Source organism: Hirundo rustica, chromosome Z (assembly GCF_015227805.2).
Source record: "Hirundo rustica isolate bHirRus1 chromosome Z, bHirRus1.pri.v3, whole genome shotgun sequence".
Classification (NCBI taxonomy): Eukaryota; Metazoa; Chordata; class Aves; order Passeriformes; family Hirundinidae; genus Hirundo; species Hirundo rustica.
Window position 1 is genome coordinate 16425475 of NC_053488.1, and position 27535 is coordinate 16453009.

At 39.9% G+C, this 27535-nt stretch overlaps 1 protein-coding gene across 1 annotated transcript in view; it reads left to right on the forward strand.

Annotated features, from left to right (window-relative positions):
• The first annotated feature begins 3454 nt into the window (after window positions 1-3454).
• OXCT1 (3-oxoacid CoA-transferase 1) overlaps window positions 3455-27535 on the forward strand; it is an 88588-nt gene continuing 64507 nt past the window's right edge. Inside the window, exons 1-6 of the mRNA XM_040089497.2 lie at window positions 3455-3644; window positions 7070-7178; window positions 8508-8598; window positions 19840-19975; window positions 24332-24481; window positions 26200-26306. Of these exons, the coding sequence (XP_039945431.1) occupies window positions 3573-3644; window positions 7070-7178; window positions 8508-8598; window positions 19840-19975; window positions 24332-24481; window positions 26200-26306 (665 nt within the window). The 5' untranslated portion in view covers window positions 3455-3572. The remainder of the gene's footprint in view (window positions 3645-7069; window positions 7179-8507; window positions 8599-19839; window positions 19976-24331; window positions 24482-26199; window positions 26307-27535) is intronic.

Here is a 27535-nt window from a genome sequence, read left to right on the forward strand (position 1 = left end):
TCTTCCCTATTATGTAGCTTCACTATCCTTTCATAGTTTGGTATCCCTCTTTATCCTAAGCTTAGTAGAATAAAAGTTCGCAAAGAGATTTCTCAATAGGTTCAAGTGTTGTTTCCTTGAAAAATCTTGTTTCTGTGCTTCTCTCATTTGCTTAACCATCTAGAAAATGGCTTTTAGGGTTTGGGAGGTTTCGTTACTGTTATTTGTTTTCCAATTTAATTTTGTCTTTGGTATTTATATTTAATTATATTTGAATTTTCAGTTGTTTAATCCCTGCTGACTTTAAACATATATAGTTTTAATTAGACTTGTAAATACTAATTTTTCTTTGTAATGACCTTCCTTTCACCAAAATCTTGTTAAAAAGCTGAATATTTAAGTTCCCATGGCTTCCTAGAGTGATCATTAGTCATGCAGCTAGCAGCCCTTTTCTCTTCCCCTGGTTATATCTCCTGTAAGTGCTATGAGTTGATCTTAAAATCCTTGAATGTATTGCACAGAAGTCCTAAGTATTTTTGTATTTTCATCATATTTGTAATTATTTAATGCTTTTAGTTCACAGGTTTTGTATCCTCTCTTTATTTGTTTTCTCTGTAGCACTCCATTCATACAGGAGTATGAGCATGCCATGAAATAATGTTTCAATTTTCTTTGACTTGCCATCCCACACCAAGGGAATCAGGTTTGTTGCACTTTTCAAAGACGAGATGCAAGTGCTCTTAAACGAACAATATAAATAATACTTCAGTATTTTGAGTAATAATCAAAAGAACTGAAACACCAAACTCTTGTTTCAGAACTGGGACCTATTAACACGTTGAAGATAAGTTCAGGTGTTGTCTGTGTGTACTAGTTGATGCATAGTTAAATGAGCTTTCCCTTCTCTATGGATCCATATATGGTTTCATCCCTCACTGACTGAATTTTCCTGCTAAGTTCCAGTGGGTCTGAAAGTAAATTGCTAAATTTTAGTTAGCTAAAGCCTGGGTCAAGTATAAATGAATTTAAGAAAAAAAAAATCACTGAGAAACAAAATTCTTTACCTCAGAATTCCAGTCTTCTTCCCCATGTGAAGGTAAATCAAACCTCCAAACTACCTGCTAACTCTTTGATGGCTTATTTGGACAGTATTATTTCACTGTATTGGTGTGCTGACTTTGACACCTTATGCTTGGTAGTAGTATAAGCAAGCTGGTATTATACAGCGTATATAATGATTAACCTGTGGTAGCTCCAGAATGTCTATCTGCTGACTGGTTTTGGGCACCAAGGGCTTAAAACTCTCCTTATTTGTAAATGGTGTTGAATTTGGAATGTGTTTTGACTCACATTTACTGTTGTCATGTGATTTACTTCACTAAATATAATAATATATTGAAAAATTCTTGATCATTTTGGGGACTTGTTTCACACTGGCTGCTTAGTTGTAGTTCTCGTTGTGTGAAGAGCTTTCAGACATCTTAAAAAAATGTTGATGATCTACTATCCTTTATAAGCTACTCAAGAACAAATTGTTTTATCTACTCTTCCAGTCATGGTTGGAGCTTTTCTAAACCAAAATAAAATGCTTGCAGTCCAAAGTATGTGACTTTTTTTTTTTTTTTTTTTTTTTCTTAATTGGGTAAACATAACCTGTAGTACCTGATAAGGAAAATTTAGTTCATAAACTAATTTATGTAAGTAGAGTAACCAGTTTTGCATAATAGATGTTCCAAGGAGGTATTAATACTCAACACTATACCTACTGCATGCGGTTAGTCCCCTTCCTTCAGTCTGCAAAGAGGAGCACTGTTGGAATCCCAAACAGTGCAAACTCCATGTAAAATAAATGCTCGCTGGGTATATAACAAATACTCAATGCTGAACTTTGGTAAGTTCTAGAGTGCACACTATTGGTGTAAAGGAAGACAGCTTACTGAACTGAAGAGAATAAACTTTCTTTAGAAAACTTTTTCTATGCTTAGGGAAGTTTGGTCATGAAAGGAAACATGACTTAAGGAATTTACTTGCTTATATGAAATTTAGGTAGAACCAAGGTCCAGAAATCCAGTGAAACTTGTATACTAATGCATAGTCCCAGAAGAATACAAGCTGTGCTGTTATTTTGGGTTTAGTTCATTATGCCCCTGTAATTTGTAGCTTTTTTCACCTGGAACCATCCCAGACTTCATTGACTTGCTACATATGGTGAATAACTAGAAAAGAAAAAATTACTAAACCCCTTCACAATAGTGAAGGTATTCCCACCACATTTCACTGGTATCTGCAAGGTCTGCCTGTTATGTGAACAAGTACAGGAAACAGCACTTTTCAAAATGCTTATATAAGAGAGTGGCATGCCATAGGCCACAGACCGCCACCAGCAAAGCAGGACCAGTGTTCTGAATAAAATGAGTGGGTTCTGCAGAAACACTTTGTAGACCAGCAGTACACTCTGAAGACCTAGTTTTCCTTGTAGCTTATCCTCCTGCATGTTGATTACCACAATGGCAAATTACAGTGAGGCTGGCAGCTGCGTCGGAAACTGCCTGGAAACAAGACAAGGGTCAGCATGACCTGCCAGAAGTGTGACCACTTGTCATGTGCGTGAGGAGAATTTCTCTTTTCCTGCCTCTAAACAGCTTCTCACATTTTTTTTTCTGTGACTCCTTCTGTTGCATTGGGCATCCTTAGGGCATGCACTGATCACTCGGGGTATTTTTAGGAAGTGTAAATAATAGCAGAGGCATACTTTAAATTTTCCTCTTAGCAGCAGCAAAAGGGACAGCAGTTCATATCATGTGGCTGCCGCTTCAACAAGTATACATCTATTCTAGTAACATTTTCCCACCCAAACATAGCATCTCGGCTTTCTGTGGAGACCATGTGCTTTTTGGAGTCTGGGTCACCCTGAGGACTATGCACTGCAAACTTAACCACTTAGCTTCTGCCCTTTGCTTAATTCTGCTGCTAGTCCTTGGTCACAAAGTGACAACACAGAAATTTAAGCCACCTTAACTTTACGGGGAAAACAGCTGAGATGGCCCATCTGAGTTGTCCATCTGTGGAAATCGTGGAAAGGAAAACAGGAAAAAAAAGAAAGAAAACCAGGAAAAGGTCTTGTTTTCCGAAGTGAAGGTGACACTTTTCGGTGGTTGACACAGTTTGTCCCGCTGTGTTTTGCGCGGGTTCTGACGGTTTTTATGAACATACCGGCCGATGGAGCGGAGGTGTCACTGGAAGCTACAGGAGTAGGGGCTGCTCCCTCCCGTGGGACAGCGCCCGGGACGGGCTGGCCGTGCTCGGCAGCCGCGGGGCGGCTGGACAGCTCTCCCGGGTCCCGGACGGAGCCGCCGGCCGAGGGGAGACCGGAGGCGCTCAACCCTCCGGCCCCCCTCACTCGGCGGCCCCGCCTCGTCCGCACCGACGTCAGAGCGCGTCAGGGCCGAGCCCCTCGTCCTCCCTCGGCCCGCGGGTTCCGCTGTCCCGCCGCTCCTGCTCCCCGCGTCCCGCGTTGGGTTCCCGCAGCCGCCGCCCCAGTCCGGCCCGGCCCCCGACCCCGCTCCGCTCCCCGACAGCCGCGTGGCGCGAAGATGGCGGCGTTCAAATTCCTCCTGCCGTCCCTCGGCCGCCGCATCCTCCTCCCCGCCGCGCGCAGGGCTGAGGTAAGGGCGAGGGGCGGCGGGGAAGGCGGGTCCGAGCCCCTCCGCCTCGCCCTGCCCGCCGGGTGACCTTGGCGGGGACCCCGCTCGCAGCCGCCCGCGCCGGGATGGGCGTGTGTGGCGGGGGGTAGCCGAGCCGCGGGGTGGGCGGCCGCCCTGCGGCCCCGGGGGAAGGCGCTTCCCGCCCCGCGGGGAAGCGATGGCTTTGTTCTGGAGGGTGTTCTCCCCCGGCAGCCCCGCGGGCGGCGGGAAGCAGGGCACAGCGCGGCCCCGGCGCAGGCCCGGGCCCGGCGGAGGGTGGGGATGCGGTGACCTTGAGAGGCTGGCATGGAGAGTTGGCTTGGAGGTTTTTTGGTCTTGTTTTTATATTTAATTTATTATCATTATTATTTATTTAGATCTCCATCATTTCAAAAGGCAGCACGGTCATAGTGCGTTACTGTGTGTTCCCATGGTGCTCTCGCCGCCTCCTCGCCCGGAGGTGGGCAGCAGGTGTGCGCAGCTCGCTGGCAGCCCCGCCATGTACGGCTGTCCATAAATGTGTGCTGTGCAGCCATGCAGCTCCCTTCCTGTGGGAAGCTTCTGCCAAACCTCACAGATTTAACGGTTTCCAGCCCACATGTAACCGTAGCAAAGGTATTATTTTTTGTCTCTTCAGCCAGAAGTGTCTCTGTGGCTTTTCTTAATTTATTTTTGTCAAAAAAGCTCACGTTCTGATGCCTGTGTTTACTACTCCTGATATCCTTATGGACAAATCTTAGCACTTTTAGGTTTTGTTTTAGTAAGTCATAATTTTGCTTTTCTGGATATTTAAATTCTGATGGTTATTCTAGAAAGGAGCTCATCTGTCCCCCATGTTCCTTAAACCTGCCAGAATTGTTGCCAGGTCTTAGCTTGCTGGCTTGTTGTGTAAGGAAGCATAGGATATCCCTGGTACCTCAGGTTCCTGAAAGCCCATTGCTTTCAAATGATGGGATTGAGTAGGAAAAGGACTAGGAGAGGAACATATTTAGGACAGAAGAGCAGAAGAGAAGATACGCTCATTAGAGACATCCAACCTGCAAATGCACACTTGTGTAACATATGCTGCTCTGTTCACCACTGTTGCACACAGTCGGTAAGATTAAAGAAAAGGTACCATGTGGCTTCTGAAATATTTTCCTATGCTTGGGTGCAGGGACACAGCAGAGGCCTGGCCTCCCTCCAGCCCTGGCCCTTGAGCCTTCTTGCAGCCCTTTTGCACTGTGATTCCCAGGGCTGCCAGCACTTAATACTCCTCTGGACCTGTTCTGACAGGTCCCTGACCTCCCTGTGCTGGGACCCCAGAGCTGGATACAGTGCTCCAGGTGGGTCTCACCAGAGAGGGCAGAATCCCCTCCCACCCCCTTGCTGCCCGTGGGGCTCTGGATGCAGCCCAGGACACATTTGGCTCTCTGGGCTGAGTGCTCATGGCCAGGACGTGTCCAGCCTCTCACTCACCACCAGCACCAATTTGTCAATGAGTTCCTCTCCCAGTCGGCACTCAGGCCGGGGATTTCCCTGATGCGGCACCAGCATTTGGCCTTGTGGGAGCCCTATAAGATTCCCATGGGTCAACTTCTTGGTATCACCTACAAACTGGATGAGCGTGTAGCTGATCTCTGCCATTGATGCAGATATTAAACAGTCTTGGTCTCAGTACCAACTCTTGAGGAACACCATACACCACCAATGTCCATCAGGACCCTGAGCCTTTGGCCACTCCCTCTGGATGTGGCCGTCAAGCCAATTCCTCATCCACCAAATCCATGCAATCAAATCCACCTCTCTCCAAATTAGAGACAAGGGTGTTGTGGGAGACACTCTGTCAAGGGCTTTACAGAAGTGCAGATGAATCCATAGCCCTTGTCCACTGATGTGCGCTCCATTACAGAAGATCACTAGTATGATCAGGCAGGGCTTGATGATGATCAGGCAGCCTCAGTGAAGCTGTGCTGGCTGTCCTGAATCATCTTCCTGTCCTCCATGTGCCTTAGCACAGCTTCCAGGAGGAGCTGTGCCATGGCCTTCCCAGACACAGAGGTGAGGCTGACAGGTCGATAGTTCCTGGGGTCCTCCTTTTTTACCCTTTCTAAAGATGGGCACAATGTTTCCCTCAGGGAAGTCTGAAGGGACTGCACCTGACTCATTGACTTTTCAAGTACCATGGATCAGTGGAGAAACATTCATGGTATAGTTTGGCATGCAGAAGGCTGTTGCAGTTTTTCTCACATGACATTGTTTCTTATGACCCACATACTGGTTTTTTATTGAGCCCATCAGAGCAGAGAGACATTAGTGTCTCCACTGGGAAGGAGGTAAGCTTCCATTCAGAAAGGTTTTCTTAATATTCAGTATAAGTTCTTGCAGCTTTAATTATAAAAAGAGAACAGCTTGTGTAATATTTGAGCCAAAATTTATTGTCCTGATTGTAACTGTGGGTAACTCTTCAGGGAAGAATTGGACTATTGTCTTCAAAATGTGTAGATTACCTTGTTCATTTATTAATTTTTCTCACTCTTTCACATTATAATTTTTTTTCACTCCTGGTATCAAGCTAGAACTTGAAACACCAGTAGGTAGTACTTTAGCTTCCAGATTTTCTGTATTTATTGAGACTGTTTCAACATAGTGACTTAAATGTCAATTTTTCTTCTGATGCCTGAACAAATACTTGAGTAGTATTAATACATGGTATTCGTGGTAAATACTTAAAGAGAAAAAAGATAACTGTGATCTAAGTACGTAGCAGTACATACATAAGTTATGATGACTATTGTGTTATGGCTTTGCACTGTGAGATCCAGGTTTGGGGTAGGATTTGTTTTAATTTCCCTCTGGCCTCATATTTCATGCATTTCTTGGAGTCTCCTTGATTCTGAGCTGTTCTTCAACAACATGAGGATCTCTAAGATTGCGTTAGAAAGCCCTAAAGACTGCACAAGGAAACTGGGGGAGGGTTCGCCCAGCTTACCATACTGCCAGTACGATATTGTCCTTCCTATTGTTCCATGGCTTCCACTCAAATTTTCTGGTGCTGTTTTCTTTCTTTAAGCAGTTTCTGTTTAGTGTTTGGATGTCTTTGAAGCTCATATAGCAATATATAGGTTTAAGAAGTCTGTGGGTGGCTCCAGCATGTGCTGAGGAATTACATTTGTAAATCTGTTCTCAGAAGGGCACAGTTTGTCAGTAATTCAGGATGGAATTCTCTTGTTTTGGAGACCTGCACTGTACTTCCCTCCCTCCTCCCCCCCACTCTCCCTTCCCCAACCTCCCTCCTTAGTATTTACAGTAGCAATATCTTTTTCTATTCCCTGCCCTCCATCTAGCCAGAGGCATGGTCTTCATTACAAAGCTACTGTATAATGCCTTTTATTCATTCACTTGTTTTTTTTTTATTGTTGTTGCAGGCTTGTGGATGCTATTTTTCTACAAGCTGTCATCGCAATACCAAATTTTACACTGATCCTGTTGAAGCTGTAAAAGATATACCCAATGGGGCAACTATACTTGTTGGTGGTAAATATTTAAAATCTTTATGGATACAATCATGTTATGTTAACGAGATACTTTTTACTCATTTATCTTGTTTCTTCTACTATTAACTAATTTGAGAGTCCATGGAATTGCATGATGTTTTAAACAGGTGGTTTCCTACTCTGCTTGTGAGAGGAATACTCTTTCAGTGAGAAAATCCAAGTTGTGTCATGGGGAAGGGGAAGAAGCCTCAGAAAAATAGGTTCTTTTCCCCAGCAACAAAAATTGGACTCTTTGTTTCAATCCAGAAAATGAGCTTGGGAATTTTCAAGATATCATTGTTATTTTACATGGTGAATAAACACAATTTGCTTTGATTATTTTATGTTAGCATTTTCTATATCCTTTGTCTGCCTTGTTTCTGGGTCTCTGTGACCTTGAACAAATTGTCTAACCTGTTTCTGTGTTAAGAAATGAAGATAATACTTATCTATATTGCACTTAATGCTTATGTGTGGCATTTCCAGAAGAGTCAAGATGTTGCATTGTACTTTCACTTGAGCTTTTGGATATTGTAGATGCTTTCCACAATTTTTTTGCTGTTCAATTTGCATTTAAAAAAAAAGTGATTTATCCATTTCTTAGGTTGTTTTAATATTGCAGAAGTAATGAACATAACATTGTAAAACGCTTCTATGGAGATTTGTAAGGAGGCAAAATTCCGTCTGCAGGAATTTGTTTGTTTGTTTGCTTTTGTTGTTGTTACTGTTTCATGAAGAAAAGAATATTTGAACCCAAGATAGCTGGGCCTTGATGATCTCAGGGGTCTTTTAGAACTTAATTGATTTTGTGGTTCTGCGAAAAGATAGTGCTTGTAGTGTGACGTGGTATTTTTTTTTAGATGTACTGGAATCTCGCATAATAGGTGGCAGTGTGATGTTCTTGTGGAAATCAAGATTACTGTGATTCCAGGCAGATATCCTCCCAAGGGTGTTCAGACTCCCAGAGTTTTATCACCTAATTACAGGCTAAGCTATGGGATGTGCAGCAAAGATAGGGAGGTTAAGTGGGTAGAAAGAGAAGGAGGAATAATGAGTTCAGGGTTGAGGACACACATAACGAGAGCCATGGCCCTGGAGCTCTTCTCTAAGGGCCCCCTCTGATGAGTAAAGAGCTTTCATCCAAACTGGGAAGTGTCTGGTAAGTGGGAGAGTCTAGTACTAGGGGGCAACTCTTTCCAGAAATGTTGATTTACTTAGCTGACTAAAGAGCTTGTTCTACTCAGAAAAGATTTTCAATTCTCATACTTCTGAACATTTTATGTTCTTTCAAACACTTGTTAAATAAACAAATTTCTTTTGTTTTGTGTAGGTTTTGGATTGTGTGGGATTCCTGAAAACCTCATTGGGGGTTTACTGAAGACTGGAGTAAAGGGAATAACAGCAGTCAGTAACAATGCAGGGTAGGTATTCATATGTCTGTGGTTTATTAAGTACTGACTAAAGATTCCCATTATGTGAAAATGCTGATATATATGAAAAAAAAATCTTTCTTTTCACCAACATAATTTTTATTTTAACCAGACAGCTTGGTGTGAAACTGTTATTTTTGGAAGGACCCCAGGAAGTTCAGTACTATATGTATACTCAACCTTGTCAGGGACCAGTTGTCATGCTGTAGAGACTTGCAATTATATTACTATAAACATTTATATTTAAATTGATGTATATTTAATTGGTTGACTGTAACTGGAAAGTCTAACTTACAGATTTTAAAGGTAGTATCAGTGATTTTGTGTGTATGTGTGTGTTTTTGTGAAGTTCCAAATAGGGATATATTTTTTAAATACAGTTTGGTGCTTTCTGACCCCCTTACTGTATTTTTGTTACTTTAAAAAAACTGCAAACAATACAAAAACAGTGGAGAATATCTAAGATTAAAAAATGGGTAGTCTTTTTAATGGGTCTTCAGATTTTTTATTTATTTTTTTAATGTTTGCTCCTTAAGAAATTCATGTGGGATTGAAATTGAGACTACTTTCATGTATAATTCCTCGTCTTCTCATTCAGGCTAATTTTTACACAATTGTTCATTGTAGTAAACTCTGCAATACCTAATGATCTCCATATAGAGAAATAACTACAACCACTTCTGTTGATGTGCATTGACGATAATATAAATGAAATTAAATAAAAATATTAATATGTAAAATAGCATTTGCACATTCATTGGATAAGAGATGATTTGTATTGGTATTTGGTACATACATAGTCAAACTTAAGCTCCTTAGAATCTTGTGGGAAACTTATTTCTGCTGGATCAAGAAAGGAGAAAGAAAGGCAGAAATAATTTTGGGTGGAAAGATCAAGAGCTAGAGATCATTAACTTTCCTCATAGTCTTATTTTTGAATAACACACATATATATTTGCAGATAGAGAGATTGCACAGATGTTCCTGAAGGGCAGGTGAAAGTGTGAATATGAGAAAAAGTAGAAAGAGGAGCCCTGTGGAATAGGATGAAAAAGACATTTTTTATTGTATTCTGAATATAGTTGCTGATATTATAGGTTAGAATTAATTTTTGTTGAAATAATATAAACTTTCGTGCTAGTTCTTTGGATTTTGAGGCGGAAGTGATTTCTGTAAAACTCTTGGCTGCTGACAGGAAGGCAAAATTTAATTTCTGTTTTCTTGAAACTAGTTTTCTATGAACATTCATGAAAACCTGAAGAGTTCCTCACAGAACAGTGTAGCAATTTGAAAATGCTCAAGGGCATCTAGAGTTTTTTCTAAAAGTCTAGTATGTAAAAATACAAATTTTACTCTCCTGTTGAACTGTGTAACTTATTTTGGAATTTAATTAATAATAAAATAACAGTTTCATCCATATTTTCATTTACTGTATTACTACTGCATGGAGCTTAGCCTGCTGCAGTTTAGTGGTGTTTGGGAACCAGGTTAAAACACATCTGTCATCAGAAATAAAGTCAGAATTCTCATCAAAGCAACTGATACCATTTCTAATCTTCTAATTAGCCTGTCAAAAAGCATGCTCTTATAATACCATGCATCTTCTCAGCATCTTCTAATACCATATCTAGAAGTACAGAGGTATTATCAAATATTGCAACACTAATAAATGCCTTTACAACTGAAGTAGCACAGCAATCATATACCCTACAGCAGTTGTATTCAAAGGGTGAATTATTCCTGTAATGTTGAGGTGTCGGGCACTTTGTGGTATGAGTGATTTGCCACTTTCAAATTGCCACAAGGTTTAGTGTACTTTTCTGTGGTCACCTTGTGCTGCAGTTGATGCCTGGATGTGTTTCAGTTTCTTGACTGCAGCTGCTTTCTTTTCTCCAGCTCTTACAAGAAATAGGAGGTAATTGGTTGTGGTCAGATTTTCTTATCCTGTAGGGGTTAGCAGGCAGCTTGTAATCGGAGCAGGGAAGGAGCCAAGTGCACAGACAGACATCCTATTCTGGAGAGCAGTGCAGCTACATGGATTAAGTCACATGCCTTTCAATATGCAAGAACCACTGAATGTTACAGAGCTGTCTGTTCATAACAAAAATAGCAGCAATGGAGACAGCGATTTGCTTGCATCTAAGGGAGAGCAGTAATTAGAAAGTCCCAAACCATTCTTGCCAACTTTTCTAGCTGGAAACAAGCTTAAGCAGAGCCTAGAAATGCTTGGCAGTCTCTGGGAGCAACTTTAAAGGAGCAGCATGTTCACAAGTTCACATCCTGCTTACTGTTCTGTGCTGCAGTGTAATTGGAAGGAGATTCCTGCTGCAAAAACTTGTTCAAATCATGTAATTGCTGGCAGATGAAGTCCTAATTTTGGGCTGTTTAAAGCTTTTCAATGACAGGTTGTACAGTAGTGCACGGGGTGCTCTTTGTCATGCTGCTCAGCTTATTGTCTGCTGCTGGACTTTATGCTTGTGCTCATATTGTGTGCTAGCCAGTGAAACAGCACCTTTAAGAGCAGTTGCTCTTTTGCCAAGCCAAACAAGGCAAAGTGTTTGAAAGTGAAGCAGTTCAAATATCCAGTACCTCTGGTATTTACACAACTTGCTGCACGGGAGACCGAGGCTTGTGAACCAGGGCAATAGTGAAAGATAACTGTGATAGATAGGTATGCTTCTAAAATGCAGTCTCTCACACCTTCTCGTATAACTTGTTTTGCCTTTACTGTTCATACTGTAAACACTTTACTTACACTGTTTTTGTAAGCCCTTTAATTTGAGAGTATTCTGTCTCACTGGGCCACCAAAATCCATTTTATTCCAGATTTTCTTCATTCTTGTTTTAATTTGGTTCGTTCCACATTTGCCAGTATTAAAATTACTAAAAGTATATAAGAATAATAAATAAATGAAAATGAATGAATGGATCAATCAATCAATCAATCAGATTTTAAAATCTTGGTTTAAACATTGATTCAGTAAATTTCCAACATAGCTGTGATTAGTATACTGTACATTTTTGTCTGTTTACTCATCCCCATGTAACTTCATGGTATCCTGTTGCATACTAATTTCAAGTTACTTGGAATTTGGGACTTGGATGTTTTTACTCAGCCTGTGCTAAGACCTTCGTAATGCAGACTACCTGTTGTTTCAGGACCTGTGTTGCAACAAAAACTATGAACATAGCCAAATATTTAAAATGAAAGTTAAAAAGATGTGCATGAAATTATTATTTTTAATTAATTGTGCTTAATAAAATGGATAAATAATTTTGTCTGTAATCACATGCTGAAATCAACATTTTCATTGTATCTACCACCTAATAGACAGAATTTTGCAGAGTGAAAACGAAGCCTATTATTTTTGTGTGGTGAGATTGTTTTATTGAATTTGGGGTTGATCTGCTTTTGAGACTTAAAAATGCATCCTTTTTGAATGCAGTAGTGTTGAACAAAAGGTTTTTACTTACACTAAAAATAGAGAAGTCACAGTTAAGATCTTACTTGCTTATCACCTGGGTGATCATCTGAAAGGAGATTGACAGCATCTGTCAGATTATCACTGGTTCAGACTAGGCTCTTATAAGGCATTACCAGCTTTTTGAACCTTTGGTCTCTATTCTTTTTGATGGCATTTTAATGCTACAATGTTATACATTAGGAAGGAAAAGACAACTTTGAGATAAACATTTGCACTTTTGAGCATAATGCCTGAGTGCTGTCACTTAGCATAATACTCTTGTTTTCCTGATGGGTTGGGCTATTTGTAGTTCCCAAATCCCCAAAAGGCAGTACTCTGTGGGATCAGATGCAGTGGTAAGTTTACTGCACCCTATATTCTGAAGCACAAAATGTATCTTTATATTCTTAGCAATTAAATAATTTGGAGTTAAGATAGGTTTGATAAATGTTCTGTAAGTTAAAGTTTAAGGTTATCTCATTTTTCAGTAATTTCTTTGAATGGTATGTTTCTGTTAAAACCAGAATCTGTCTGCCACCTTTGCCATGGCTTCCCTGGTTCTTCTTGCATGTAGCTCATGTGGCTTAATTCCACTGTTATTGTTACTAAAATATATATGTGTCCATCTGTCTTTATATTATTTACACTTATTAAAAACATATTTAAATGTAAATATGTATATAAAAAAATACCATCATGTGGAAATTGCATTTTAAATACACACAAGGTTGTGAAGTTCTTCCATATAGCATTAGGTATTAGGTGGTTTTATTGGAATAAATTTGATAATATTTTGATTCAGAAAGTTAAAATGTAACTGAAAATGTCTGAGGAGCTGGCATGGAGGCTTGTATGTGCATAGAGATGGGATCAAGGTGACTCTCAGAGTGTCTTACATCGTGTGTGTAATTTTTGTATATTCATAAGAGATTCTTCAAATATCCCAAATTAAATATACTTTCAGAAATGAAAAACAAGATCACCAGTGACTCTTAGTTCTCTTGGTAGAGAGAGAAGAATGATGTTATGTAAAATCCTTCACATGGCAAGTTGCCAAAATCAGGAGGCTATATATTTTCAGTGAACTTGGTTATTTGAATTTGATTTTTTTAAAAATTGTCTGCATTCTTTATAAATAATCTAATCAGATGCTTTATTGCAGCTGTTAAATTACTGGCACTGTGAACTGCAAATCCTTGAAAATCTGCCTAGGTCATCTAGCTAATTTTAGTGTGGAGGTTATTTAGGATTTTGGAAGGGCAAATTGTACTAACTTTGTACTACGTGGAACTATTGAGAAATCAGCTGTGGACATAACTGTCTGGTTGTGATGACAAATGAGAAAAAAAAATAGGTATAGAACTCAGCATGGTTGAGGGATTGGTTACAGAAAAGCAACAATGAAAGTTAAACCTACCTTTCGGCTGGGTGACTGTTGAAGTGTGATGCATTCATGATGAAATGAACATACTTATCCAATTACTTCTATACCATATAACTTCTCTGTGAAGGAAAAATATGGTATATTTTAAAAGTTCTGACTAGAGTTGTTTTACTAGTTATCATAAAAACACACTACACCATTTCATACCAGAAAGGAATGTGAAGAGAAGAGACTTTGCTGCTGATGTAACCATGCAATGTACAGTGTTTCTTCTCTTCAGAAACAGCACCTATCATTGTGACATGCAGGCACCCATCCTTGTGACAGAAGAGCATCCCTTTTGGAGAAGGATGGTGGAGGAACAATAGTGCTGTTTTGCTGTGAGACTTGTGATGAAGTTATGAGAGCAGAGAGGACAGAGTTCCCATGAGAATACTTCAGTAGCAGAAGGACAAGTGCGGACACTGCAGAGAAGGAGTAAAGGGAGATTAGGGCTCACATACGCCAGTTTATACACAGCGCTTTGTGATTTTCCACAACCGTGGCCTTCCTTCCTTCCTCCCTTCCTCCCTTCCTCCCTCCCTCCCTCCCTCCCTCCCTCCCTCCCTCACTGTCTTCTGAACAGGACTGCTATAGCATATGGTAGCACCCAAACTTTTTCAGTCTTCAGAGAGCTACTTTTCTCGTTCTTCAGAGAGCTTCATCTTCTCTTTTTTTGTTTCCATTAAGCAATTTGCAATCAGACATTTGGGAAAATGTTCTAGGAAAAGAAGGTGCCTGAAGACAGTGTCAAGACATTTGGCTAAAGACAAGAAACAACAAGGCAAATAAGCATTATACCTATGAATAATTTACCTTTCTATAAGCTGAATCTGTTTTTGTCTCTCTGTTAGTTAACACCTATTCCCCATCTTGTTCTCACATTCTTATTATCCTTCTGGAAGTGAGGGACAGAGAAGGAGAAACACAGTATCAACTGAGCTGGCTCTTTAGTAACCTTACAGTGGAACACATGGGGAAATTATTGTGGGACATAGTCTTATTGTTATGAGTCAGCTGTAAGACTGGGGAAGATGAGTTATTAAAAACTGTTATATGACTGATTGTCTATATTAATTTTGCCCTGGGTGTGCCTGCACTTTTGTTCAGTATCTTCCAGCAATTACGATCCAGTAGGCATTTATTCATTTTCTGCACAAAGGCTGTTAATGATCTCTCTGGTGCTGCCAGGATTAAACTTTTTTTTTGTGGACCTAAGAATGCGTGTCCCTAAGAACTCAGGCAGTACCTCTATCCATGTAACTTTCATGTTGGTAAAGTTTCATGCTATAGTCAGGCACCCCAGTGAGCCTGAAAGCTTAAGTCTCTGCTACTAGGAAATGCCACACAAGTAGTGATTGATGCATTCCTTTTAGTTGGGAAGCATATCTGGTCTTCCTTAGGAATTGTGGTTCTATCAGAAGGCGTAATGGCATGTAACTTGGAGCAAATAATTTTGAAGACTGAAAAAGCTGATGTTGCAAATGAAATCAGTCTCGATCTACATGGAGAATGTGGAAGAATTCAGAGGAAATAGTTTCCTTTCCCCATTCCTAGTCTGTTGCCAAAAAAATTTCTATTTCTGGAACAGGTCCATATGTTATCAAGTTTCATGCTTCATTATGTAATGCTTGGAGCTGATGAATGCCTAAAAAGACTGCTTGTCTACCTCCAGAAGCTGACTAGTGTCTTTACATAAAGTGTTTTCCAGGAGTAGAATGAACCATTTATGTGAATTTTTTGCAGCAACAGCTAGTTGAAGAAACTGTAGTTTCTGCCTGAGTTGGAGCCTTGCCCCAGGATTCTTACTGCATGCTTTTCCTTCTCAATCTGTTGTCTTAAAGGTTAGTGTAGTTTTACCCTCCTATCTTTTCAGTTCCCAGATTACGAGAGGAGAAAGATCAGGTGGTGTATTATGTTAAGTCCTTGGCCAAGGTGTTTTAATTCTCCAAAACTCAAGATATTCGTGTTAATATTTCATAACTAATGATTTCTGGTCATGTGTAATCTCCTAGGAATATCAGCTTCTGGAGAATCTTTGAACAATTGGTAGATTAATAAATATAAGAAATCTGGAAGGAGGCTCTCATTCTAACTGATGCTGCTTTCCATCCAGTAAGGGCAGCCAGTCTGTTCTGGCGACACCCACATTTTTTAGAAACAAATATCTTTAGGAAGGCGGAGAGAGAGGATAGTTTTAATTATCTTGTGATGTCTCCTTTTACTCAAACCCTGCCCCTGCCAGCAATAAGGCACTGTATACTTTGTGACATTCCAAGTAGCCATTTTTTTCTGCATAAGAATGCAAATTTCTATTTCCTGTTTCATCAGGCTGTGTAGGGCTTGATAGTGTGTGAGGTTTTTATCAGTTTGGAAATGTAGGTTATTTCTTCTTCCCTATGATGCTGTAGAATGTGTTATGCTTGAGCCACCAAAGAAAAAGGTCTGAGACCATCAGATTATTATCTGCAGTGAAATACTGATATGTTGCCCTTGACTACTTCCAGACACTGGAGATGTGTGGGTTAGATCTGTCTGGGAGTCATATTTGGCTAATTTTTTAAATTAGAAAATGCAGACATAGTTTTTGGCAGGAAGTTTTTGTACGTCTGAGAGGGACAAAACAATAGGAATGAATGTGCTACTAGACTATCAGAGCTCCTTTATTTTCTTGTCTGCATTTATAGCATGGGTCACTATGTCCTTCATGAATGCCTAGTTAGATCTCTTTTCCTGTATGTGTTTCATGTATTCTGTTGATTGACTTTTCATCTTAATACAGAATGAGGAAGCTTCTAGAAATCCAAACATTTCTGATGGTAAAAGGATGCATTCACTGTCTAGCATTAATGTGTACTTTTCCTTTTCTGACTGCACACATAACAAATATGTCAACTTCTACTATGCCTTCTTCCTTCCTATCTAGGGCAACATATTTCTATTCCATTTGCCTTTGTTTTAATTTTTAAAGGACTGAATCCAGCTTTTCAAAAAGGTGTATGGGGTGCGTTCTTTTCATGCACTCAGTAAAGGCTTTTCTTTTTATGGTTACTGTTTGATAGGCAGAATGTTGCCTGCAAGGCAGATATTTTATGGGTAACATTTTGAGGGTAAACATAATTAAAGCTGAAAAGTTCAAAAAGCTCCTATGCGTAAAATAATACAATCAATAAAGCAAAAAATACAGAAAGGGAGAACTAATAACTTAAAATTGCCATAGAACTGTTATATTGAAAGAAATTTCCATAAACCAGAGGGTTTTTGAAATTTGTAATATGGGATAGAGATATCTCATGAAAATAAAAGGGCAGGGGAAATAGTAATGAGAACAGTGTTTTCTGTATGAAGTGCATGTTTCTTGGGACATTGACATGTAAGAAAAAAACATAGGAAACATAAAATAGGCTGAAGTGCTCAAAATGGATTTTTGGACCAAGATGAAAACTGATGCATGTGAATGCAAAAGGATTATTTTAGCTGGAAACCTGAATACAGATTGCATCCTCAAAAGAGATGGATGGCGGTGTATTTTCTTTAAAGAAATGTACAACTGAAAAAACCCTGTATGATTAATGGCAGCAGGATTTTATGATGCTGTTCTGAAGATAAAATGCATGTTGGAGTTGAAGTAATTTTGTGTTTCCAGGCAAACAGAGCCTCCTGGTGCATGACTTTTGAAAGGTGAAATTCCTGTTCTCATTGTGCTGGGGAAATAACATATATGACTGTGTGCTCAGTAACAGATCCTCACAGCAATTTTCTTTTTGAACAAATTGGCTACATTTGAGGAGAGGAGAAAGAGTGACTTAAGAAGTGAAAAACAAGTTTACATGAGTGTGACAGAATAACCTTTGTGCAACTTTCTGCTTAATTTCTTCACAACTACTGAGTTTCGTTTGATAGAAGATACCTCACAGTAGTAGATCAGGGAATCAAGTGTATCCACATGGAATCCTGCAGAGTGATATGCAAAGTCCTGTTAAGGATAATATGCTTTAGTAGCTGATTCAGAGAATGTAGGAGGAAGGATTATGGATCTTAGTGAAATGAAGCAGAAATTTCTTTAACCATTACAAATCTGCTCCTGACCCTCTGTTGCCATCCTGTCTTACATCAATGCACACAGTATTTAGTTGTCTTTATGCAGAAGTGTTCGTTTCTATTTGGTAACTTCCAAGGTTTGTAACGATATGAGCAGTGTTAATTAATCACCCAGATGATACACAGAAATTGCACTCTGGCTTGCAAGCAGTTCAGGAAGCTTCCTGTTGTTCTTGCTCTAGAAAGCACTACACAGGTTTTTTTGAATTCTGTACTTTTGCCACACAGTGCTGTAGTTAGACCAACCCGTTTTATTGTCATCAGATGTTGGCAGGTCTTTTACATTTCTTTACCTTTTACATTGCGTTTTATAATTTCGTTACCTTTTACATTGCCTTTTATAATGAGAGGTCAGGGTTTGATGGTTTCTATGTGAGAGGAATTGTCCTGCTTTGAATTAACCTGTACAGGAAATTCTGGCTTTTTAATTTTTATTCTTTTTTGTAATCTCTTTTGTCCACAAGACTCCTCTTTATTCTCTAGTCTCAGCTCTTCCAGTTGCAAACCGGAGGATTTCATCTCTTGTGGGGAGTTAGAAACACAGGTTGTTTCTAGGCAACGCACATTCTAGTCCCAAGGTTTCGGCACCAGAACACTTTGGAAGTTGCATCACCAGTAGATTTTTAACCTTTTTTTGATTGGTCAGAGTTGGAGAGTGGAGCAAGCTTTTATACTAAATCACATTCTTTTGTATCTAGAGAACACAGAATAAATTCAGAGAACCAGATCAGAAAAGACTGTTTCACTTCCTTTCTTCCAGTTTCCAAAATGCTTGAGTATGCACTGAAGTGGGCCATCTCCTTAAACTAGTCCTAACCTTAAAACAGTGCTCATGATGCTTGCAGTTCCAAAGGCATTGGGGCCGCATGTGTGTCCATGCTGCGGTTGGAGATAAAGAGCTTGTGCTGATCCTGCTCGCTCAGCCCCTCTCCCTTCCTCCCTTCCTGCATCACTGCAGCCCGTGCTATGGCTGTCAAGCATTACCACTTTTATATTTGAAAATGCATGCTGCATAATAGTGAAGTTTTTTAATCTGGGTGGGGTTTTTTTAGCTTTTCTTCAGGAAGGGTGTTTTCAACAGGATTCTGTTTTCAACAGGATTCATATATTGTAAGCTTGTGTGTGTTAATTACAAAATGATGAATAATCAATATCTTAAAGGATTATTTTTGTATTTTTCTGTATTTTTAATCCTGAAATGTGAAGCCATTGTGAGGATAATTAAGTCATATTGAATTGAGCCAACTCATGGCAGATATGTATCATTTTTTGTGAGGTAATTCTGGATCATGGCATCTTCTGTGCAGAGGAACTGGAAGATCTGACTTCTCTGCTTTTATGATGCAGAGAGCAACATAAATGGGGAGGAGCTTCACACACATGTACCAGTTCTGCTGGCATCTTGCATAATATGTTGTAAAGGTGAAAGAAACATGTCTTTGTAATATCATCTATGTTTATTTCCATTATTATATATTAACCTCATATTTCCTTTAATTGAAGTAGCATTTTTTACACAGCAACCTTGGTTGAAGGAACTCCTGAAAAATGTTCTTTATCCAATAGTACACAGTATAGCATGACAAACATCATGAAGGATACTAGAATTTTAGAAGCACTGGCACAAGAAATAGGTTGTATAACATCTCTGGCATTTGGTTTCAGCTGAAACAGACAAGAAAATCTTGTTTGTAGTGCCAAAATCCTTTGTTGGAGTAGGGAGTTATTTAGTAAGAGATTAAATTATTTACTATAGTAAGAAATTTTGAATACATTCTCTTACCTTGTATAGAAACTACTATTATAAATATCAACATACCTTTCTCCTTGGGCTGCTAAGCATTCACTTGTCTTTTTCTCAGTGAGCAGGAGTGTGAACGAAAATAAGACTTTATTCACTCAAAACCATGTCTGGCTTTTTATTAATTTGGTAAGGCTTTTTAAAGGGGCAGATATGTGAAATTACACCACTTGTCAAGCTGGTATTTTTAGCAGTTCACATGGGAAATGACTTTAAATGGAAGCTTTGGATTTATGCTGGGCATTGGAAGAGATGATGTCTCAACACAAATCTTAAATTTTACTTGTAGTTTTGATGCTTTACCCTATAAAAGCTGGAATTTGATTTTTGTCTTCAAATCCTTATGTGTAGGGGAGATAACTCTATTTCTTCTTGTTAAGTCATTACAGCTTGTCAAGTGCTTTTTTACAACAAAACTGTATTGTCTGGCATTTTCTACACAGTGTTGACAATTTTGGACTTGGTCTTCTGCTTCAGACAAAGCAGATAAAACGCATGGTGTCATCGTATGTTGGAGAGAACGCTGAATTTGAACGCCAGTATTTATCTGGTGAGCTTGAAGTTGAGCTTACACCACAGGTAAGGAGTGGCTCTAAGATGCTTAAGTGCTCTTATAAAATTGTTTTGCAATCCAAATGTTTTGCTTGTGTGCAAAAGGCACTTGCCATCTGTGCCTGACCCTGACTGGTCTCCAGGTGCCCCCCAAAGCCTCACTCTCAACTCCCCTCAGCTGGACAGGGGAGAGAAAATGTAACAAGACTCAGGGGTTGAGATAAGTAAAGGGAGAGATCACTCACCAGTTATAATCATGGGCACCATGGATTCAGCTTGGGGAACTTAATTTAGTTTGTACCAATCAAATAAGAGTAGGCTTAGAGAAGTAAAACCAAATCTTAACACCCCCTTCCCATACACACACTTTACCCCAACCCTCCCTTCTTCCTGGCTGTAACTTTATTCACAGTTTACCTCCTCCATGCTAGTGGCACGGGGGGAGGAGGGAATAGGGGGTTGTGTCAGTTCATCACATGCTGTGCAGCTCCTTTCTGCTCAGGGGAACCCCTCATGCTCATCTGCCATCCAGTGTGGGTTCTTACACAGCTTCAGTTCTTCAGGAACAGACTGCTTCAGCACAGGTTCCTTCCATAAGGTGCAGTCCTTCAGGAGCAGGCTGCTCCAACGTCCTGACAGCAAACCTGCTCTAATGTGGGCTCCTCTTTCCATGGGGCCACAGGTCCTGCCAGGAACCTGCTCCAGCATGGGCTTCCCATGGGGTCACAGCCTTCTTTGACGCTGTTACCTGCTTGGGGTCCTCCAGGGGCTGCAGGTGGATTTGTGCTCCCACATGGCCCACCATGGGCTGCAGGGACACAGCTGTCTCAGTGTGGTCTTGCCACGGGCTGCAGGGGAATCTCTGCTCTGGCACCTGAAGCACTTCCTGCCCCTGCTGCTTCCCTGACCTTGTTGTCTGCAGAGCTGTTCGCCTCCCATGTTCTCACTCCTCTTTGCTCTGGATGTACTTAAATCTGTGCAGGAGGTTCTCCTTCAATACACTGTCCCAAAGGCACTGCCACTGTTGCTGATGTTGCTCAGCCTTGGAACCAGCTGGCACTGGTTCTGTGGACACTGCGGGAAGCTTCTGGCATATTCTCACAGAAACCACTCCTCTAGCTACGAAAACCTTGCAAAGCCAATACAGCATCTTAGGGTCATTCATCTGTTTGTTATTTGTGTAAATTCCTTTAATGGAATTAATTAATTAATCATAAATTATATTAATCTGAAGCATATATATGTGTGTGTAGATTTTTATATACAAATATGTTTATATTTTATATACAAATAGGTTTACATTTTATAAAAATCACATATTATCTACACATAATACATATTTTTAGATAATTAAAAAATCTACACACACACACATATATGTAGATTTTTTTTAAGGCTGTAGAAAATTGCGCAGTACTGTGGCTCCCTAAAAAGGGAAGGCAGTCAAGGAGTGGCTCCGTTCCCATCTTGGTGGCGCGTTTTGGGGATGTTGTATGTGCAATGCCTGCCATCTAGTGGGCAGGAATCAAATTCGGGGGTTTCATTCATTGTGAGACAAAACCATTTTCGGCTTGTTCATTAACTCTTAACGAAATTAAACTGTGCATATCGTTATGAGTATAAATCTAAAACTTGACTTTTTAGCACAATATTTTCAATTATTTTAGCACTGCCAAGCTACCCAAATAGCATGAATGCAATGAGATTCTAAAATCATCTGTATCAGTTATGCTCTATTCATTCTCTTCAGAGATCTACTTCTCTGAAGTTGGTGCTCTAACTTTAAAGCCTAGAGCATGATAGTGTGTGGCATTTTCAGAAGTGACACATAAAATTTGGGTTTTAAACAGCTATTTATATAAGTTTCTAGGAAAAACAACTGTGTTAAGTTTTTATTAAGAATAGTGTCTTAAGCTCCCTCTCTTTTGAGTCACAGAATCACAGTATGGGTCACGTTGGACGGACTCACAGTGGGTCTGGTCCAACCATCTGGTCCAACCTCTTTGCTCAAGCAGGGTCATCCCAGAGCACATGGCACAGGATTGTGTCCAGGTGGTGATTGGTTATTTCCAGTGAGGGAGACTCCACAACCTCTCTGGGCAACCTGTTCCAGTGTGTGGTCAGTGTCATAGTAAAGGAATTCTTCCTCATGTTCAGGTGGAACTTATGTGCATCAGTTTCTGCCCATTGCCTCTTGTCCTGTTTCTCAGGACCTCTGGACAGAGCCTGACTGCCTCATGTTGGTACCCCTTCTTCAGATTCTCATAGGCATTGATAAGGTCCCCTCTCAGTCACCTCTGCTCAAGGCTGTACAGGCCCACTTCCTCAGCCTTTCCTTGTAAGAGAGATGCTCCAGTCACTTAAGCATCTTTGTTACCCTTCACTCTGGGACCCACTCCAGGAGTTCCATGTCTCTCTTGTCCTGAGGAGCCCAGAAATGGAGACAGCAGTCCAGACATGGTCTCACCAGGGTTCAGGAGAGGGACAGGGTCAGCTCCCATGACCTGTTGAAGGTGCTCTTCCTGATGCACTGCAGGATGCCACTGGCCTTGGCCTCAAAGACACACCGCTGGTTCATGGTCAGCTTGTTGCCCACCAGGACCCCCAGGTCCTTCCCCACCGAGCTACTTCCCAGCAGTCCCTGGCCTGTACCAGTGTATGTGATCGTTCCTCTTCAGCTGCAGGACCCCAGATTTTCCCTTGCTGAATTTCAGATGTTCTTCTCTGCCCATCTCTCCAGCCTGCCAAGGTCCCTCTGAAGGGCTGCACAGGTCTCTGGGGTATCAGCCACTCCTCCCAGCTTTGTGTCATCAGTGAACGTGCTGGGGAGGCATCTGCCCTTCCTCCAAGCCATTGATGAACAAGTTAATCAATACTGGGCCCAGTATTGAAGCTAGGGGAGCGCCACTAGTGACAAGCCTCCAATTAGATCCTGTGCCACCGATTACAACCCTCTGAGATCTGCCATTCAGCCAGTCCTCAATCCATCTCACTGCCCTCTCATAGTCCAATCTTCCTGAGCTTGCCTTTGAGGATGCCGTGAGAGAAGGTTTCTTAGAATTACAGACATGAGGGGAAAAGTACCTTTTATACCCAGTCAGTAGACCTGAAAATAGCCAGACACTTGTCATGTCTGATACTTCAAATGTCAGAAATCACACAATGCATTTTTTTCCTTCTGAGTTAATGTTCAGTACTTCCACCTAGAGGACCATGAACTCCTTAGACATATAGTTGGCTCTGTGGACTACAGACAGCTATGTAGATCCAGCATGAAAATAATGGGTCTACAGTATATAATGGGAAACAGTAAGGTGAATTAATTTCTTGCTAGGAGACGTGGGGACTTGAAATATTTGTGTCAAAAAAAATAGTCTTTCCTAAAATAGTTTGGTGTAACCTTAGGCAAAATGAGAGACTTTTGTACTATTGTTGCACAGTAAAGAAGAGATCACAGTGAGATCTTGAAATGCTAAGGCTTCTTAGAGCACAGGACTCTGTATTGTTGCATGGTTTGCATCTGCCTCTTGGTACCATTTTGAAAATCAGAAGCCATTGTGCTTCTTGCAGGATAACTGGGGAAGATAAAATCTGTGTTCTAGAGGCTGTTAAACTGGATAATTGACCACAATGTTCTTGTCTTGCTTTGAATACAGAAGAATATTAAAAAAAAAAAAAATCCAGGAAATTATAATAATGAAAAGCAAAATGCATCTTTGGCCATAAGTCCACAATTAAGGCAAATGAGGAATTTTTGCTGTTAGTATCCTGTACTATAGCTTGACATAGAGAAGAGTGCAGACACGGTGGTCAAAGATAGTATAAGCCCTGCTCTGTTAGCTTTTTGGCAACCCAGATCACTGGACTCCCTCTTCCTTTTTCCATCTGCCATGTTTGGCTGTTTCAACTAGGAGTGGGTTCTGAAGTTTTTCTTAGAATGTTGAAGAATGAATATCAATGTCTGTCTGAGAATATCAAGGACTGTCAGAGAGGAAAAACCTTCTAGGATATGTAGCCAGATGGGAAAGAAAAAAAGAACACTGTGCTATTCTCAAGAAGAGTCTCCTGTTAGTGGGTTGGGGAACAAACTGAAGGAGAGGAGACATAGCCAAGTGCTGGGCCCTGGTATTTGGTAGGTATTTTTATGATAGTGTCATCTTCAGCAATTAATGACTCTGTGTCAAGCATTTCTTGCCATATTCAGTAGTAGTCCCACACAGGAAAGCTAAAATGTGAGGAAGAAATAGATGATCACATCTGTCTACTGTGTACAGAAGGAAAAGCTACAAATGACAGCATATAAAATAGAGTTAATGCAAGCCGTTCATCAGAGTTGGATTTGTTGTTCCCAAATGATGATTTCGTAAATGTGTTTTCCCATAGGGTACACTTGCTGAACGTATTAGAGCAGGAGGAGCAGGAATCCCAGCATTTTACACCAGTACTGGCTATGGCACCCTGGTGCAGGAGGGGGGTGCACCCATCAAGTACAACACAGATGGCACTATTGCCATTGCCAGCCAGCCAAGAGAGGTAAGAGGTCTGATTGCCATTAGGAAGCCTTCAGCATCGAAAAATTAATTCCTAACATATTTCCAAGATAAACAGAAGTTTAAGAAGGAGTTAAGTTTAACCTTACTGTATTCAGTTAACTGGATATCTGTGGTACCAAACACATTAGCTTTGCTTCCATTGCTTACAGCTGTCCTCTGTGATGTGAAGTTTTTACAGTTCTGGAGTGATCTAGCATCAAGACCTGGTCCAAGTGAAAGCCTGACTTGCTGAGTTACTCTTCACTTGACTGTTCTTTGCCCGTGTTTGCTGTGTATTCAAACAAGATTTTGTACTGTGCCACTGTAGGGCATAGAGTTGTTTGAGAACAGTCTCCTGTTAGTGGGGCAGGTGCTCTTTAAATACTGCACTATGTAGTAAGCAGCCCTGCAGCTATACATGGAGCTTCAGCCTTAGAAGAAATGGTGCATTCTCATGTAAAACTGGTAAGAGCTCAGTTAACACAAATTTCAGGAAACGAATTTCCCTACATTTGAAATGCAATTTAGTCTCAGTTTTTAAAACTGTGAAGAAATAAAAAGATTGCAGCTTTCAAGAGAGAAACAAGGGTTTCATTTTAAAACGGTATGTAGAATTTGGAGAAGGGAAGAGATATCTCAGTGCCATCTTTTTTCTTGAAGAAATGGGTGGGGCTAGTATTTTTGTTGCATACAACATTAAATTTCACCTCAAGAACATTTTTGTGGTAAAGGTAATTCCATCCTAACCCGTGGTTTTTATGTATTTTATACATTACTAATTGCAGGATCTAGACATTGTCTTAGTCTTTTATATTCCCTTATTTTTTTTTTCCTACATTATGACATTTTACCATTTGGGGGAATCTTTTGTTCATTAAATAACTTATAATTTTAATAAAATTTTTCTTCATTTGTTTTTCTTTTGACATTTGTGTGAAAATCTCTCTTACCCTCCTCAGTTCAACAACTCTGGGGTGCTAATAACATGACTAGCATGATTTGTTCAATTCTGTTCTCCACATCCATTTTGCACAGAAGTGTCATTTTATAAAGGCTCAGATCGCCTTTTATGGTACTGGCAAGCTGATGTCTGATACACTTCCCTCATACTTCCTTCTCCTTTCTGCAATTTTAAAAAACTCTCAAGTAATATTTTTGTATACTCTTACCTTCTACATTGATAAGATAGGTAATCTTTCATCTCTCTTTATAGGATTAAAAGACTATCTCTGTCCCTGTTCCATAATATGGCTTCAGGCACAGTATCATTCATTGCAAATATTGCTCAGAAATGCAGGGAAAACCAAATGAAACTCAGCCTGTTAGATGACATGATTTGAATAGTCTATCTTGAATTGACTTAATTTTGGATTTGAGGTTTCTGATGGTGGGCAGTGCTTATGAACTTTTTCAATAATTCTGCTTTAGTACTTCGTGTTTTGGTTAGCTGGTTGATGTGCAGGACAAAGCATGTCTAATTCCAGTAGATGGAGCAGGAGGAATATGGATTCTCATGATGTTTCACCATGATACTATGATAAAACTGGGATTTATAGCCTTTACATGCCTCTCTGTTATCACAGTTTTTCAGTTAAAATTTTGTGGAGTACAAAAAGAAGTTGAAATATAATAGTCTGGAAAACTAACTCCTAAAATAAGTATTACACATGAAATCTGTTGAAAGAAACCTAAATCTGAATTTTGTACTTTTTTCTGTAGGTGAGGGAGTTCGATGGCCGTCACTTTATTCTGGAGAAATCAATTACAGGAGATTTTGCTCTTGTAAAGGCATGGAAAGCTGATCGTGCAGGAAACATAATTTTCAGGTATGACTTGTTTACTGGTGGGAAAAGATTATTCTATAGTTTAGGTAATGAATGAGGAGAATCCTGTCTCCTGTATAATGGCAAAATAATGTTTTACTGATTTCATATTCTTTCATATTGCCTTTCCCTACTGTCAAGTTACAGTGCTATAAAACACCAAAATATAATTGCTTTTTCTAATGACTTTTGAGAATTCAAACATAGCTATGAAATAAAGCACTCATAGTTAAAAATGAGACACAGCAGACTGAAGTTGTTGTGATGACCGTTGAGAAATTTAGTGACATTCTCTTTCTTTCATTTTCGTGTTATTTTGGGTCCTTTTTCTTGAGCAATTAAAGGCTGACCCAAGAAGTACAAGTTCATGTACTACAGAAGAGTCAGTCTTCTGGCCAGTCAGTGATGGGAAAACTGATTCTGTCTAAAGAACACTATATTTAAAGTTGATTTCATCTCAGTGGTGTAGGGAAAGGCATCATATGAATTTAAACATCTTTCCAATGAAAAGTTTGATGTTGCACTACTGAGAAAGTCTTTTATACAAGGTGCTCTGTTTGTGTTCTGGTTTGTCCTGAACTGAAGTAGGAGAGAGGTTTGCTTATGTTTAATGCCTGGTTTTTATTTGTTTGTCTTATGGCTCTCAGATGAAAAAGTAAGTATTGTAGTTATCACTTGAAGTTTATTACAAGCACATGCTGACTGAGAGTCTGTCTGTGTATTGGAACAAACAAGGAGTTGGAAAAGCAAATGAAAAATATGTGTATAAAATAATACCTGTAAAGTAATGCTTTTCTTTATGTATGTATGTGTGTGTGTGTGTGTATATATATATTTGTATACCTACAAAATTAATAATAAATTAAAATACTTGAAAATTAATAAGTAAGTATTTATTTTGCACAACCCTTGACAGTCTGACTTGCCCACTGGTAAGACAATATTGTGTCTGATTGAGAACTGAGCTTTTTTGTGTGTGTGCAGATGAATTTGATGGCTGCTAAACTGCTCTCCTTAGGCTCTGGTACACTGAATACAGGAAACGCTCTTCTCCCCTGGACTTGTCTTTATTTGATCCTGAGCCTTTACTCTCTGTGTATTTATCCTGTCTCTTTCTACCGATGCATAGTAGATACTTCTCAAAAGTTCTTTCATTCTTTGCAGAAACAGACTGGTTGTGTTCTCCTTTTACCCTCTTCCTTTATGTCCTCTTGTTCTCTATGCCTTTCCTT